The sequence below is a fragment of the Haplochromis burtoni genome, unplaced genomic scaffold, assembly GCF_018398535.1.
Source record: "Haplochromis burtoni strain Fernald_Lab_line unplaced genomic scaffold, NCSU_Asbu1 Contig_540, whole genome shotgun sequence".
In the NCBI taxonomy this organism is placed as follows: domain Eukaryota; kingdom Metazoa; phylum Chordata; class Actinopteri; order Cichliformes; family Cichlidae; genus Haplochromis; species Haplochromis burtoni.
This window is the reverse complement of record NW_024582901.1, coordinates 256,224-274,774: the sequence shown is the minus strand read 5'-3', so window position 1 is coordinate 274,774 and position 18,551 is coordinate 256,224. Positions and strand designations below refer to the sequence as shown.

Below are 18,551 nucleotides of genomic sequence, written 5' to 3'. Positions count from 1 at the left end.
CCATGCCTTTTTTAGTAAACGGATGCAGTGCTGGATCTTACTTTTTTGCATTTGTGACAGTAATTGCTTAAGGCTTGCTGCTTCCTACAGTTGAAAGACTTTTAATTTTGGGCAAATTGACTTGCTACAACTATCAGCTGTTACCAACTCAAGGCTAAAACTGTAACAATTATAACAATTAAAGTTTTTTTGTTTAATTTTGGTCATTTTTTTTTCTTACACATTACATTTCCATCTTTGACTATCATTTGCAGTTCTGAGGTTCAACCACTGCTTCAGTGAATTGGTTTGTAAAACACAGTATAAATTCCCAATTCCAATATTAACATCATGTATAAATGCATGCATCTTTTTCTATTTCTTTGTAGGTGGCTGTACATTTGAGGAGTCATATAGCAGCTGTGGATACAGTGTTTCTCTGGGAACCAATGGTTTTACCTGGGAACAAGTCAACTCCTGGGAAAAGCCCACCATGGATCCTGCCCTACCTACTGGTAAGATTCTACATATGTCTCTCTGTATTGTAGTTCAAGTTTTTGTATGGTGTCTCTATAATGAGACCCATTATAATTATTGTCATGGTTATGGTTTTGATTTTTGTATCACAACCAAATTAAATTAAATCAAATCCTTTCTAGTCTTGGTCAGTTGTAGTTAACATTAGGTTGATAAAATCAAACATAAAAATCATGTACAATATTACGTGATTTTATAATAGATAAGGAATGATTACCATTTGCTACATTTTTATAACAGGACCGAAAGCATCATGTATGTAGCAGAAAAAATATACTTTTTCTGGATTATAATTTATTTTCATATTTCTGCATTCATTAGAACAGGAAATGACTCTCTTTTATTTGTGTCTTATTTTGGTAAAGAAACAAAAAAAGTTAGTGTTCCTGTGACGTTTCAGAATTACACAAATGTAGCAATACTTATTTTTGTAAGGAGCCCACTATCAGTCATTTTAAAGGACAGTTTTTCATTTTAAGAATAAATCAATTTCACATATCTCTAACATTAAGTCATTGTTGTATATAGTTAAAAAAAAAAAAACAACAAACAAAAAGATCAATGGTAGATACTTCCAGAATTCTGTAGATGTTGTAGTGGTTTATTACCTGATTAAGTAATTGTTTTTACAGGGATTTGGAGGTCTTGGCTTACCAAGAACTACAGCGTTTAATTGTACAGACATTACTTTTAAAGTTGTAGGATAAACACTTTATTAGTCTCCTATTTGCATATGAATTTGTGGTAATTTTTTTCTCTCTATATCTTCATCTCTCCTTCTGTCCTTCTGAGTTGGCAGAGTCAGTAGACATATCGTGACATGACCTCAGCTGGGTCACTTTCTACTTATCAAACGCCAAATGGCAATCAGACTGCATGTCTATCCATCTCGTTCTCTCACACAGTTCTGCCCTTATGCTCTCTTTATCTCGCCCACTGTCTTACTTTCTAACACGCCTGCTTTCCCACATGCTCTTTTTCACACACTCTCTCTTACATTTCTCTGTCTATAACTTGAGTCACCTTCTTCTTGTTGCCAAATTTACTTCTTTGACTGACAAGACTGTTTATCAAAAAATCTATTAGCAATGCAGCATTAAAATTCAAAGCTATTCAAATTATTTTAAATGCCAGTAAGGGCATTATTTTTCTCTTTCAAACCTTAATCCTTAATCCTTAATATGTTAATATCCAAATCAGACTGAAACACATTTTCTGTTCTGGGACTATGTTGTAGAGCTGGAAACTTATGAATCATGGTCTTTTATTGAGAAAATATACAACAGTGACAGAATTTTACTTATATTCACTTTATCCCGTGTCACTTTGATGTAGATTCTAATATTACTGTGGAGAAATAATGCTGTCAGATAGTGAGGATTTGAAATGAAAACCAGGTTTGACAAAGCAGAATATGTTTTTGTGTCCCTGCTAGCCAATAAAAAATAATGACTTACTGTAACAGTGATTAATATTATTACAGGAAAGTACATCCCTCTGTTTTGCTCCTTGCCATTTCCCCTCTGTAATTAATTACTATATAATTATCATATTGTAACCAATGGTCTTATTTCTCTCACCATCATTTATTATCTTATAGTCATGTCAATTATTGCCCCAATATATCATCATCATGTCTCCCTCCAATAATTCTCTGCCTCTGACATGTCAGTTTGGTGCAATAATAGGTCTGTCAGCCACTGCCTCTGCTCACCACAGTAAGATCTTGTACTGAAGATCTGATACGAGTGAATGGGCATGAAGGCTATGCCAGACATCTGGCTTTTAGTATGTATGTCTTATGTCAGTTATCTGTCTCATCTATCCTTGTGGGTGGTGGTTGTCACTGGTGATATCCATCATGGCCTATAAGCCATCCTCATCATAGACTTATCAGCTGCACACTTTGCCCTGATAGCTACAGATCTGATAAGCCAGGACAAGAACAAATTGTCTGTCAAGCTCTTTGTCTGTGTCTCATTTTTTTTTCTCATTTTGTTAAGTCTTTTATTGCTTCTGCCCAATACAATATCAGTATCTTGCTCTTTCAGGCCAAAGCTATCCCTGTTAACCTACTTTTATTAGTGGTAAATGAGACTTCTTAAACATTGGGTAAATATAAAATAGATGAGGTGTATAAATACATCCTGTGTCAGGTCTAAAGATGTGGTTTTCGTCAGCTGCTCATCTGCTGTAGATAGTTTTTTAGGCCTTACATTTTTGTCCTTTTATTGTCTTTCTATTTGGGTTTCCTAATTTTTCTATGGACACACTTCAAACCATTCCACAATACAACAAGTTTCTTAGCTAGTAGCTCTTAGGGTATTTTATATCTGTGAAGGTGTGTTAACATTGGTATTTTTCATAGATTCAACTAAAGAGATGCGGACAGATTATGTGTTTGTGCACCAAGCTGCCACAAACAAAGTCTCAAAAGATACCATTTAAAATCTGTGCTCAGATTTTTGTTATTTTTAGACATAATGCTGGCTCATCACTTGATTTAGGTGCTTTTTTTATGCTTAAACAATTGGTTTAACAAACAAACTACCAACAAAACATTCCTCTGATAAGGGTCAGGTATGATGACTCAACTAAAAATATGTGAACGAGCAGTCAATGTCCAAAGAAAAAAGCCCTCAGGAAGTCTGAAAACCTATTGCTCAAGACCAATTTAAAAAATAGCAAAATGGAAACAAAATGTAAAAAAATGAAGGGGTTGCTCAAAACCTTTGCACATTAATGTTCACACTTTAAAAATATCACTGTTTCCAAGCATTTGTCAAGTGTAGGTCTGTGAAGATCTTTTTTTCTTTACATTTGTTAATCACCTGTGGTTATACTTCAGTTAAACATGGATGGACGATTACTTTATGTTGAAATATCTGTATCATCTTTTAGGATTGTCCTAAAAAAATGTCATCAAACTTGACATCATATTGAACTACATCTGTAAGAGTAATATCAGATCTAAAAGCGTGTGAAGGAGATGCTACTAAAACATCTTCACATGAATTTCATCAGTAGGTTATTAGATCAAAGCAGGCTATAGCTGGGATGTTAGTTGCAGGCCCTGATGCAACATAAAACTATTACAGCAGCGCACTTAGATGTTCTGAAGTATTTTTGTAATCTCCATTGAGCAGTGGCAATAGATCTGACTGTGAAAAAAAACATGAAAGGAAAATGGACAATAAAAGTGAAAAAAAAAGTCATAAGGATATTACCGCTGTGTTTTATTTAGCCCATAAAAAAGCTGAAAACTCCACCAACTACAGGGCTGTGTCAAGGCAAGTGCATTCTGTGTGCCGGGTCTCTTTGCAATGAGTCAGTAGTGTCAATAATTTAGTCTGAAATGTTGAAAAAAAAGGTTGGTTTCACTGAGCTAAGATATGAAAAAAGACGTTCTTAAAACTATCAAATGTTTTTAAGAATATTTGAATTAACCTCGAACCGCATTTAACCATTTAAACCTCAAAAATAAGCTTAAATGTTTAAAATATTGTAAACCTACAAATGTGTATCTACTGTACATTCACAAAGGTGAGTGTCTAATGTGTTAGATGTTTTCTGCCAGTTTGGGGACAGCATGTAGCCTGCATGAATGCAGAAGCAAACAGCAAACCCTTGCTTTTGTCTCTTCTCCTCCATTATCAACAAAGTTATACATATAAGTCATATAATCCTCTTTCTCGCCTCACCTCCATAATATTGATGTGACTGATATGGTTGTCATAGAGCATAACCCACACTTGACAGTTTGTAGATATGACAAGATTGGATTGGCACCATCGCTCTCTCCATTTCTCTGTCTCCACCGCCATTTAGACATCTTTGTCATATAGTCCATAACCCTGACAGCTCATAGATCTCGTGGTAAGGCACGATTGGATTTGAATCAGCGCTTTAACGTCTTCTTTCATCATCTGTACTGACTTGGTGATGATATAATCCACACCTCTGACAACTTAGAGATGTGACGAGATTAGATGGCATGACTGTTTTTCCATCCCTGATAACATATACAACGACCCAATGATCTAATCCTGAGAGTTCATGAAGTAAATGGTACAATGTATATGACATGTTTATGTATATCACTACAAAACAAAATAGATCCTACAAATATCAAAAACATACTCAGATTCCAGTCTTTGATTTTTTTCTGTACTTTGCACCTTTTATTTTTGATGACTCTTTAGAAGCATAAAACTCATTCATTCATTTATTTACTATTATGCTATTTAATGTTTATTTGCTTGACTTATTGTTTTATTTAGATGGAAGTTTTGGCCAGTAGACTACACTTTGGAAGTATAGTCAGATGTCAGATGTCCATTCATATTAATGTACAGAATTCACCTGCTTGCTGCTACTACTGCACATTCACCCAATGTATATACTATATATATATAATGTTCTTCCTCTACACCCCCCCCCATTTTTTTTGCACATGTCGAGGAGCGTGTCAGGCTACATTTCACTGTGTGTTATACTTGTATAACTATGCATATGACAAATAAAGAACCTTGAACCTTGAACCTTATTAGTTGAGCTCTGGCTAGCATTTTTCATAATAATAGTAATAATACATATAGGATAATAATTTTTTTAAAATGCCATTGCAGCAATTCTTTTTTCATTGTCCAAGTTTTGCAAACCTGCAAATCGCCGAAGGAAAACGTTTTTTTTCTGCTTTTTTTCTGTACCCGCTGCCTAGCTCCCCACTCACACTCATATCTCATACCTCTTATTACCTTCAAACCCTAGGCTCAGCGAGACAAACTTACACAAGCAGCAAACATCAAACATCAAAGCAAGTCGATGTTTTCAGCACCCGTCAACACGGCCACAATCTGAAATGTGAAAAATGATCAGAGGGAGAGCATGAAGGGGGGAGTTAAAGTAAGGAAGTGGAAGAGTAAAGATATGGAGACAGAAAAATACAACAAAAGGTGAGCGATTTTAGATGGTGGGCAGCAATGTATTGATAAATAAAGACAGAGAAAAATTACCACCTTCATTATCAACATATACAAACCTAATAAAAAAAACATTTAAATTTATTCCTGCGTTATTGTATGTGTGAAGAAACAAAAATACATAAATCCAGATGGCAGCATTTCATTCATATAGATAGTAGGAAAAGTTAAATGTGGCAAAATGACTGAAATAATAAAACTAAAATGGAAATCAAGTGATTTTGGAGAGTGAGGATGGAGTGAATGTGAGGTAATGATTGACAGGAGGCTCAAAAGAACTCCACATAACGATGCAAAAACACACAAAAGAGAGTGATGAGGGCAGACAGGCATCTAGAAAAATATATGACAGTGACAGAAAGTAAAGGAAACCAAAAGAAAAATGACACAAAGAGTTGAGACTTCCTTAATAATGACTCTTACTCCACTGAGTCTTACTTTACTTACTGACTTATCTGCACGAAAAGGCAAATTGGGGAGCATGGAGAACTTTCAGTAGGTTACCATAAAACCACCTATTGTTTTAATTTGGACCTTTCTGTGCTGTAAAATAGTGTGAAGTAGACTTGACATATTTCTTACTGTCAGACACACAGAAACAAGAGATTTAAGGGGCCGAGGGGTTCAGGTGGAAATGGAAAGAGACTTAATTCTGTCACAGAGTAGGTCCATTCAAAGAAGAGTAGATATCCTTTGCTCTTGTTTTCTCTTTGAGTCTCTGTTCAGCACTTACAGAAACCCTCAGCCAGTGTGTGTGTGATATACTTTTACAGTTGTCATGCATCTGGTATGTCTCATGTGTTTATGGCTGATATTGTCTCTGAAACCTTTATTTCTTAACTCTGGAAAGAGACAGTGTTCATAATAGCACCCAATTGGCTGTTGTTGTTGTGTTTGTGTGTGTGTGTGCTCTGTGTTTTTGAACCCAGATAACAACAGAAACATGTTCATTAATGATTTCAGCATTGACAGACAATGTCTTTCTAGCCTTTCTGTGAATGAGACAAAGTAGATGAAGATTTAATGAGCCCTGAAGGGAAATTGGGTTGTTGTTGCAGCTGAAATACAGATACGAATATTAAAGCAAGTGCAAGATAATACAGAGGGATTAAAAGAGAACAGAGCACGATTAGCATTATCAGAAAGATAAAAAATCTCTTCAAGACAGGTGTAAGTATGAAACAGTATGTGGGCTTACTCTACACGGTGTTGAAGGTCCATAGAAAAAAAATAGTATGTCATAATAATATAATGAAGTTGCAACATGGAAAAAACAGGATAGTCACCTGTGAAAATCTGGATAGTTAACTCTAACAGTTACTATTATAGTTTCATATATGCTCATATAAATATTGTTAGGGGTGTTGGATACTGGTTGCATGTACAGGAATGTTTGTTGTGCAATTGAACAAGGTTTACCAATGTTTATGGTTGTTTAGCATGGTCTTACAAGACCTATACCACCTGTGATGCACACCTAACTAACCAGTCATAAACACTTGGAATACACTGGCTAATGGCTAGTTAATTAAATTTTCCTGCAAGTTCCTGTTATGTTATAACGCCACGATTTTTCAGTTCTAGTGCAATATGTGTACCTGCACCCAAGAAAATGAAAAACCTGTATTGGACAGACTCACACAGTTGCACAGTTCTGAAGGCTAAATAGATGCAGTCAATCATTCCAGCTAATTAAACCTCTGCTCTGGTTGAAGCACAGCTACCCCGTTAATTATATCACCAAAAATAGTCTGACCAGTTGCAGCAAACAAAGATGTACAGTATGTTGTCCAGACAGCTGCAGCTCGAGGGAGATGTCAGTCAATATATACACGCCCCCACAGTCCTGAGAAGTGGTCTAATCAGGCACAAGTGAAAACACCTGTGTGGGGCAACCCATGCTGCACGACGACTATAAATGACAGCAAGCTGCAAGATTGAAATTGTATTTTCCAACTATATTATAGAGTCAAAAATGGCCAACATTGCCAAAAATCAACTTCATCCACATGCCAGCAAAGTGATCGTAGTCATTTGACGTGAGCTACCCGTTCTATTTTCTGCATGCAAGTGTTTGACTTTCACATAGCCCAGTCTTTACTAAGTCTTTTATGTTTTTGGTTTTACACACTGCTAATTTTCTATCCTTTGGCGCTTTACAGGGTTCCAAAAAGTTTGACAGCCAAATGAAATATGCTGCCTTTTTTATTCCTTCTTGAGGGTTTAGGTGATTTTAACAAAGGCTATCCAGAGTTTTGCTAACAGTGCCAGAGGTTTGTGCGAGTGTTTGAATGGGTGCCTTTTTGCTGGTGTACCCTGTCATTTGCAGTGTTGATGTTTGCAGTGACTGTCAATCCAGGGCCCAAACCGTGTTTCACAAAGCCTTACAGCTCTGCCTGTCTTTGCTCTTTCTTTTCTTCTTTCTTTTTTCTTCCTCTATTCCTGGACCTTCTTTCTCTGCAATGCATTCATTCCTCCTGAGGCGTCTTTGTCCTAAATGTGGCTCTCGGTTTCTCTCAATCGTTTTTCTTTTTTTTACAATTTGACAGCTTGACAGAAAAGTATGTTTGAACTGTCTCAAACTGTATTTTGACATGCGTGTGTATTTTAATCCTGCCGTGTCTGTCCTCTTGTCAGCGCTGCCTCTTATTTTGTTCTAAGAGCATCTGAAAACAAATGGGTGCTAATCAGAGAGTGCTTCACCACTCAGTAGTGACAAAAAGTGAACACGCACACACACAAACACACACACATACACGTATTTAGTTAAAAACTAAAACAAGTACAGTCCACAAACAAAGACACTCACATGGTATAGTGTGCTTGAGTATAGTAATGAGAGCATAAAACTGTGTGTGTGTGTGTGCACAGGCAGGCAAGGGAGTGTTTTTCAAGTGGCTGCTGATGGGTACAGAGGTTAAATATACCGTGAGCTTTTTTAGCCGCTAGTGGTGATTCGAGGGTCCTTGTTGGAGCCAGCTTGATTGCATTTCTGATTTGTGGGTGGGAAGGAAGAAGCAAAGTAGAGCTGAGAAAAGGACAGATGGCGCAAAAGCGACACAAGCAAACTGACAGACACTGCGCAAAGCCCCCAATTTTTTCTGTTACCTGAGAAAAAGCTGTTGCCACTGTTCATTTGCTTTGAACTTTAGTATAAAGAAGACAAACACCCAACTGGCACCTCTAGAATTACATGGACAGTTAGGTTTAAACAGTTGTTATATAGGTGAACCACTTTGTCCCATGTCATTTTAACTGCTACACAGAATTTTACATCAAACAGACTCTTGTTGTGGAAATAAAAGGGCTGCTAAAGGATTAATTTAAGAATTAATTCAATTCAATTCAATTTTATTTATATAGCGCCAAATCACAACAACAGTTGCTTCAAGGCGCTTTATGTTGTACAGTAGATTGTACAATGATAGATACAGAGAACAACCCAACAATCATATGACCCCCTATGAGCAAGCACTTTGGCGACAGTGGGAAGGAAAAACTCCCTTTTAACAGGAAGAAGCCTCCGGCAGAACCAGGCTCAGGGAGGGGCGGGGCCATCTGCTGCGACCGGTTGGGGTGAGAGAAGGAAGACAGGATAAAGACATGCTGTGGAAGAGAGACAGAGATTAATAACAGATATGATTCAATGCAGAGAGGTCTGTTAACACATAGTGAGTGAGAAAGGTGACTGGAAAGGAAAATCTCAGTGCATCATGGGAATCCCCGGCAGCCTACGTCTATTGCAGCATAACTAAGGGAGGATTCAGGGTCGCCTGGTCCAGCCCTAACTATATGCTTTAGCAAAGAGGAAAGTTTTAAGCCTAATCTTGAAAGTAGAGATAGTGTCTGTCTCCCGAATCCAAACTGGAAGCTGGTTCCACAGAAGAGGGGCCTGAAAACTCAGATGCCTCCCATTCTACTTTTAAAGACTCTAGGAACAACAAGTAAGCCTGCAGTGTGAGAGCGAAGTGCTCTAATAGGGTGATATGGTACTACAAGGTCATTAAGATAAGATGGGGCCTGATTATTTAAGACCTTGTATGTGAGGAATTATATACAATTATTACAGATGGCAGCAAGTGGGTAGTGTGATTGTGTTACAGTATTTTCTAGTGTTATTGATTGTTATTGTTACTAAACAGCTGAATTCCCTTACAGTCATGATTGTTGTACTCGCAACAAGATCAGAGAAGTACTCGTGTGTTACATTCAGATAATGTTTTATTCACTACACAGTCATGGCAGGCCACACATAAATGTCCACACATAAATCTGGATGACAAATGTTCCAATTAGTGACTAACAACAAATTAAAATATTTTATTAAAAAGCAACTGCCCTAAGCAAAGAAAGCTTCAAATCTACATACATAATGTTGCCCACGTACAGCACTTGCTTCTGTGAGTGGAAAATAAATTAGATGAGAAAACAAATCAATATAAAGGAATTTTATTCACCGTTAATTTGATTGCAATGAAGTCTGACCTTGTAAATAATATTATATGTAATGATCTATGGGTTATGCACAGCTAACATATACATACACTTTCCCGGGTCAGAAACACACTCAAACACATCAGTGCAGCAAAACAAGAGGAGAGTGTAGCAGAAGTTTACACTCACAAGCCACTTTGTTAGGTACACCTTTTCCTCAGCTGGTTAGTTAGCCAATCACAAGGTATCAACTCAATGCATTTAGCCATGAAGACATGGTCACGGCGACCTGCTGAAGTTCAAACTGAGCCTGAGAATGGGGATGAACAGTTTTTAAAGTAACTTTGAACGTAGCATGGTTGTTGGTGCCCTGTGGACTGGTCTGAGTAGTTCTGAATCTACTAACACTTTCATGCACAACCATCTTTATTTTCGACCATAGCAATGAGTTCACTGTACACCAAAGACTTCCAGAATTAAATTCAGTATGCACTTTGGGAACTGAAGATTTGTATCGAGGATGTTTAGCTTCCTAATGTGCAGCAACTGCTTGACGCTTTCATGTCAACATGGAACAAAATTTCTAGAAACTGGCTGAATTTTTGCCACAAAGAATGAAAGCAATAAGGAAGGCAAATTGGGGCGCAACTGAGTACTGGCAATGGACTTAATAAAGAGTTTATACAGTCTCATATTTTTGGATAAGCAACGGGAATGTGACTGTCATTAAAAGTGATTATTTACATCTGATTCTGGCAGTCATTATATTCCTTAAGTCATCTAAAAAAATGAAAACTATGGAAGATAATTGCCCATTTTATAGCACAAGATTTGGTCTCCACCTTCAGATTTAGACCTTCAGCATAACCAGTGAGTAGAGTGTGATCACATAACTAAAAGGAACACCTTTTTATAAAACTACGCTCTTCGGCAAGCTTTTTTCCTGGCTAAATACAGAGAAATAAAAAAAGTCTCCTTCACTTTAAAATGAGCAAGGGAATCGTGGCTTCCAGTGAAATGTCGCTCTGAGAGCTTTTTGGAGCTGTTGGTATCTTTCTGAGTAAAGCCATTAAAGCAGTGGTGTATATTCACAGAGAGCATGGAAGATGAAGATAGATGGATTATCTGACTGGTAAAATCCCTTTGTAACCCAGAGCAGATAGAGCAGTCAGTGACAGACATTGAACCATGAGATAAGAGAATAAGATGAAGGGAAGGAGAAGGATTGGATGATGAGTGAGCAATAGGGAGACCAACAGAGGGTACTAAATGAAAATCTGTCTGATCTGATATTACCTATACATAAGAAAAACACAACCAATAATAATAATAATAATAATAATAATAATAATAATAATAATAATATGTAAATTCATATGTAATTTATGTCATGATTCATAAGAATTGCACTTTGAAGCAAACTCAAACACAAACGCAGTTCACCGATTGACTTACAGGAAACAGCTGCCACAATTGCTCAGACTGTCAATAAACTTTGAAGCAGTCTCCAGCAATAATATTTATGAATCTCTCTGAATGGAAGACATAGGGAAAGTGGGCAGGCAGGTGAGGGAGGTCAACAGCTCTCTAGAGCCCGAAGTGCTGAACGTGAAGATGACCAACTGTGCGAAATCTGAAAGTGGAGAAGAAAATGTGATGAGCACAAGAGGCGTTCACTCGGAAATAATCAAGAGAAAGTCTAACTAGTTGTCCATGAGACAGCCAAAGATTCGAACCCGACACGGTGGTTTTATGGGCTGGATGATGAGGTGAGAATAAATAGGTGCCGCTGCCAATCCTGTGCCAGCTGTAGCAACACGCCCGAGGAAATCCCCCAAGGTGAGGGAATGCCAGCCATGAGAGAGGGCGCGAGGTAGAATGTGAAAGATGGTGAAGCCAGGCCAGGACCCCCAGGTGCCGTGCCAATTCTGTGTTTTATTACTCTTCACTTTCTGTGTTGAGAAAGTCTAATAGTTCTTTGCTCTTTCTTTCCAGTGGTTTACTATTGACCTCATTGGCACTTTCTTTGACCCTTTCCCAAACTTATACTTCCCACTAACCTTTCACTATGGAGAGTCAGTGCTCATGCAATCACACTACAGCAAAGGGCAAGTAAACAGTGACCCAGCCTTACAGCGAAATGAAAGTATCAAGATGTCCATAGAAACTTCTCAAACTACCTCTGCAGTTCAATCCACTCCTCAACTGTCCTTCTGTAGCCTTGGCATATTACACACACAGATAAGCTGAGAGTGTATTCACCTACAGTGACTGAACCTCTGTCTTACTTTTCCTTTAGGCAAGTTTGAGTGTTTGTGATTACTTCTTTACACCCTTATTGCTCCTGAAAGAAAACACAATTGGCTTCTTCTCTTTTATTCAGACTTTATAAGCACTATGTTTGCCCTTTCTCTGGTTCTAGAATGAGATGCCTGGGAAGATAGAAATAATAATTTTTGTTTGCAGTCCATTCATGCTGGGGTGTCAGAGAATCTTGTCCATCATCTGTTCAAGTGATAGTCACTGCTTCAACAGTCACACATGACCTTTGCTGTTTTTCATTTCTTGCTTTGACTATCTGTCTTTTTAATACACACTTAAACACACTCATTCTGCAACACAATATGCATTTTCTGTATATATATTTTCCAAAGAAACCCAGTAAACAGCAGATTCAGTAACAAACACACTCACACACACATGCACTATTTATCAGGGGGAGCAATAAATGCCCATTTTTAAGACCAAGCCACCATATAAAAGCCTTGGATCACAGAAGTAATGAGTCCCTGTAGGCCAGTGATAACTCTGTGTTTATATGTGAGTGTGTGGGAGTGACTGTGTGTGGAAGGGGTAGCGAGAGAGAGTGGGGCAGACTGAATGGGACAAACACTAAAAGAAAGGCAATAATGTCTAAAAATGACAGACAAGGAAGGAAAAGAAGGTGATAACCAGAAGGAGAGAGAGAGGGGGGGGGGAGAACACAAAGCACAAAGACATCATCGATGGCCTCTGTTTCATTTTCCATCTCTGCCAGCTCCATCTAATCTGAGCCCCTGATGTGTTTCTTCATTTGCAGTTAGTGGTTAAATTATATACCCTACACCCAGCTGTGGGCTCTATATTACTGTGCATGTGAGTCAAATGTGCCTTTTAGCACACTGATAGTGTGTGTTTGCGTGTGCCTACCTGTGTGTGTGTGTGTGTGTGTGTGTGTGTGTGTGTCTTTACAAGGCAGCACTCATGTGGGGTTATAAAAATATCCATAATATTCGCTGAGTGATTTTCTCCTTTAGGCGAATGAAGAGGAAATAAGCTCTTATAGGGAAATAGGTGTACATGTCCCATGCAGTGTACATAGAGAGAAAATTATTATCTCTCTTTGAACCTCATTTTTGTCCTCAGTAGTCGTGGAGTCTGAAAAAAACCCTGAACCAACTCCAGCCAACTGTAACTTCACGGCAGCAACCCCAATACACCTCCTGATGGTACAACAACTTCATCTGGAGCAGCAGTTGCCGGATGGCACTATTTCCCGCTTTGTTGCTAAAGTGTTAAAAGTAAAATATGCCCACTGTAATGCAAGTACTTTTTGTTCTGTCCATCATTTTTGCTTATATCCATCAATATATTTTCTTTGCTTTGATAAATTCTTTGCATGGTCTGATCATTGTTTTGAAAGTCACTGTTTGCCAGATATTGCTACTATGAGAATAGAGTCTTTTTCTACCTCGTCCTAGATCCTCAGAGGTGCTTACTGTTTAAAAAACAAATTAAAACAGACGCTTGACATAATAATTAATAAAACATATCACAAGTGTTTTCTAGAGTTATTCAGCTCAAAGTGAATTTGTGCCACCTGCACTCTGTATTTTGTAGAAAGAAGCAATTGATGATAGTACAAATTATGCTTACTGTATGCATAGGCCATGTTATGCTATGAGAGGAAGAGAGAGAGCATAACAGGAACACAACAAACTTGAGAAATACCAAGGGCTCAGAGGAGAGCTCGAGAAGATGTGGAGGGTGAAGGTAACGGTGGTCCCAGTGTAATCGGAGCACTAAGTGCGGAACAACATTGGAGATCTCTGTCCAGAAGAGCGCAGAAGAGCACAACAGCTAAGATACTGCACAGGACTCTCAAGCTCCCAGGCCTCTGGTAGAGGACCCGAGCTTGAAAGGGCTGCCCCTCTATGAGCTTTGTTTCTTCCTGTAGAGAGATTTTCCTTCCCACTGTCGCCAAGTGCTCACCCATAGGAGGTCGTTTGATTGTTAGGGTTTCATTTGTATTATTATTGGGTCTATACCTTACAATATAAAGTACCTTGAGGCAACTGCTGTTGTGATTTGGTGCAATATAAATAAAACCAAATTGAACTGAATTTACTGTTCATTCAGACAACTGTTTTTTTCTACTCTGCCTTCTTCTCCAGTTCACCCGTCTTTCCAGTGTGTCATTTGTGCAGTTGCTTTTGTAAAAGTCTTAGAAACAAATCAAAGATGAAACCAAGCCACATTTGTGATGGTTGTAGAAAAGATCTAAATGATTACAGGAGTTTTTACTTGAAGTATGCATTTGTTTTTGAAAAGCTGCTGTGGTAGATAAACAAGTACGGCTATTTTTCTTCTCATCAGTTTCAAAGAAATTGGATCTGGCCTAAACAACACTGTGCTATGTAACACTGCATTTCAATAATGAAATATGCAGTTCTGTTTATTCAGGTATTCCGGGCTGTATTTTGCAGACTGTGTTCATTCTCTGAACTTTAATGATGCATTTCAATAACACGGTCTTCAAACATACAATAGATTTTTTTTAAACTCTTGTCAACAGCTGAATTGCAGAATGCATTGATTATGAGAGACAACTGGTGCATGAAATTCTTGTCAATAATTCAAATGTAACCACATCAATTACAGTACAAGTGTGTTCTCTGCAGTCAAATACTTTGAGACGGTTTAAGTTTCTTAAGGTCGTTTTCTTGTCAATTTCATGCACACTAAAAGCTTCAGAAATAATTATACATATGTGACAAACACAGACTGACTCATGTGCATTTGGACACATATGTGAGTACAAGCAAACATTTAAGCAGGAAAGTGTGAAAGTGACACTTATTCACATTGAATTGCAGGAACAATCTCAGATATACGTGCAAATGCAATGTTGTTTTTTATTGACATATGTGGGGCAGTGGCAGTAAATATGGCATGAATAAATCATGTGACATTAATAATGTCACAACCTTGTTGTTGACATGATGGGTTTTAAATTCTACCTACCTACAGAAAATAACCTGACCATAATAACTACAGTCAGAACTACTACTTACCTGATCATTTTAGTGATCATTTGTCTAACCCTTTTTCCAGATTTTGCATATGTTGCTAATGTTTTTGTTAAAAATATGAAAAAAAACCAACACTGATTTCCTTCATCAGTGGCCTTTATAACATTGTTTATCAAATGCTTACACTGGATATGACTTTAGCAGTTTATTTTAAAGATTTGTCAGATTAAATGCCATCTTGCTCCTGTTATAACGTGTTTTATTCATTCAATGTGAACAGCTTTGGCTAAAACGATCAAACCAACAAGTTAAGTCACTGAACTGCAAACACAAGCCGTTTCTATTTTGGAAATGGTTCCTACGATTAAATGGTGCTTAAATGGTGCTTCATTGGGACTACTTGCAATTAACTTGCAGGACTGAATAAAAGACCTTATTTTTAGTTTGAAAGCCTGACCCTTCTGTCTGTTGACTACTGACTGGCTGACACACCTGCAGCAAAGTTACTTCAAAGCCCTTTTCTGCTTCCTGTGAAGGGAATATCTCGCTTTCAATTCTTTTTTTTTTTTTTTGGTGCCCGTTTCTTCCCTCTTTATCCCTCTGAAACAGAATTTTCAGTCATACATCTTAGCTATGCTGCTCACAGTTGTACATATAAATCAAAATGCACTGCAGCTCAAAGAAAAACAAAGATCTACAGACTTACACTAAATAAATTCAAATATGTAATCACTTATGTATACATCACATACTGCATAGAGAGTCCAATGTATATGGATTAGATAAGTCCATATGAAGACAATAATGGTAATATATTAATGTGACATACCAAGCACATCTTACACTGCACAAGCATAGGTAAAAAAACCCCAAAAAAACCAACTAAATATTCAACAGAGACATAAATGGTCCATGTAGTTGTCGTAATGGAATCTTGTAGGGATAGAAATAGTAGTTGTGACATTTCTGAAGGTCATGGTGGGCAGACATTATCCGGACATTTCTTGGAATAGCTTTGCAATGAAATTGTCTCATTCTTCAGGATGATTACCCAGAACTGAAATCCTTGTTTATTTTTTAAATGCACTTACTTTGCTACTCTCTGTGTCATTTCAAAAAATTTCCTACTCAATTTTGTGTTCCTTTGCCTTTGCAATTTTTCAGTATGCGTCATAATACATGGGTGAAAATTCCACCTTGTCTTCTGCTCTTCTCTTGTGATGTCTACTCTCTTACCTGCCCCCACCCCACCCACACCATCACCCTCTCTGTGTGACTTCTCAGATTAGGCTTGAGAAGGCAAATAACCAATATGGGAAATGTGTGGAAATGCAGAGGTCATTAAAAAGCCAATTACCCACAGGTTCAGTGCTACAGAGAGGAAAGTGGGGAATAGCAGAGAGCAATCGTAAACCCAGTGATATATGGAAGCCAAATAGCTGTGAGTGTGTGTGTGTGTGTGTGTGCATGTGTGTGTGTGTTTGTTGAAGGGTTCTCATTTGTGCACATGTAAGCTTGTTATAAAAAGTCTGCTAATATGCAGAGGCACTTTATGTGTCTTTACATTTCACTGTTTCTTCTTGTTGATCAGTACTTAACTATGCATGCCCCAAAAAGTAAATGTGTGTGCGGGCTTGTGTGTATTGCATGTATTTTTGTTTGCAAATCAATGTCCCTGTGTGATGCAGGTGTTTATTACACTGTCATACATCAGTATCGCAGGGAATAATATGAAACTTTATTATCATTTTTCACATTCACTGAACAGTCTGAGAGTCATGTATCACACACTCATATGCGCAGGGCTGTATTTTTGAAATAAAGCACACACACATACTTGTGCAATGAAAAGTACACACACAGAGAGACACACACAGACACACACACACCTACTCACACACACACACACACACACACACACACACACACACACACACACACACACACACACACTTTTGGGGGACTTGAGGTTGTAAGTTAGAGACCAGTATCTTTGTGCTCTCATCATCTTTTGTGATTGTACCATACCACACACACTAAATGCATTACATCTTAAAGACTTATGCTTCAGCAGGAAATCTACGTCATCACTTACAACATAGCGGGAAATGCATTGTAACCCTATGCTGTAACCTTCTACATAGCCAGACAATTACCACCCAAGAAACGTAACTACATGTCGGGTCAGCACAGCCCACAATCAGTGGGTTAGGGTAAAGAGGGGTTTCCAGTCATGTTTTAAAATACAATGTAGATTTCAGACAGGAGCATAAATTAGGTATTTTAGTGCAGCATGTGTTAGCACGATGAAATGGATATGCTGAGATGCAAACTCCTTCATCCTGTAGTCAAATTTAGACACAGAGAATAATCATATAATTATGCTTGTCATATATACACTAGATAACAGTAAAATAGAACTGAACTTCAATAATTTCATTAAACTTGAATAAAAAGGCCAGACTGAGTTTTGACTTGGAGATGAGTGAAATTACTTGAATGAATATAAATCTGCCGCTTATTCAGGTTTGAAAGGAAATTCATTTGGATTCAACAAATGATCTCAGATTTGCTTGATTTGGATTTTGGACCATTTATTGCTAAAATAGACACCTTTATCTATCAAACCACAGTGTGCCCAGGTAAAACCCCAATAAATACATTTGATAGCTGACAACCTATAATGTATAGAAAAACTAAACATGTAAAAGAACTGGACTTCATTAGTGGCACTACCTTTGATGAGTTAACAGTGTTAAAGTATCTTTGGGATTTTGCTGTTTTAAAACAGATGACAGGCTGATGTGAATTAATGTACACAAGAATTTAGTGCAGGTCTAATTTCAGTGAGTGAGAAAAATACTTTAACAGGAAGAAATTTAATTTCTTTCTACATTTTTTTAAGTGGTCAGCCTTTTTAAGCTATCATTTTCATCCATTGTGTCCTTCACGGAAGCTTCAGTTTTCAGTATTTCTCATAAATTGCATCCTTTTTTTTCTTTTCTTCTTGATTTGTAAAAACACCTCAGGGTGGCACACATGATTTTTTGCTGTACTTTGCCTTGAGAGCTCACACGCATACATACAAACACAGCTACACATGGATGGAAACATGGGATAAGAGCAAAACAGAAGCACATAAGCCAGCTTCCCTATCCATTGTCTGTGGTGTCAGTAGTCACATGTTCAATTTTCGATCTCCTATAGGTCAACACTCCCATCACCTGTTCAGCAAGGGCTTTTGGGATCTAGAGTTCCCTCAGGTCAACTCTAAATCCTTGCACAAGGTTTTACCATAGCTACTTTTGTGTGTGTGTGTGTGTGTGTG

The 18,551-nt window shown here is 37.7% G+C and overlaps 1 protein-coding gene across 13 annotated transcripts in view; it reads left to right on the top strand.

Annotated features, from left to right (window-relative positions):
- The window catches only part of ptprt (protein tyrosine phosphatase receptor type T), a 300,616-nt gene that overhangs the window by 48,032 nt on the left and 234,033 nt on the right, over positions 1-18,551 (top strand). For all 13 annotated transcript variants that reach the window (XM_005947695.3, XM_014329337.2, XM_042214263.1 and 10 more), the window contains exon 2: positions 369-494. In XM_005947695.3, the coding sequence (XP_005947757.1) occupies positions 369-494 (126 nt within the window). The remainder of the gene's footprint in view (positions 1-368; positions 495-18,551) is intronic.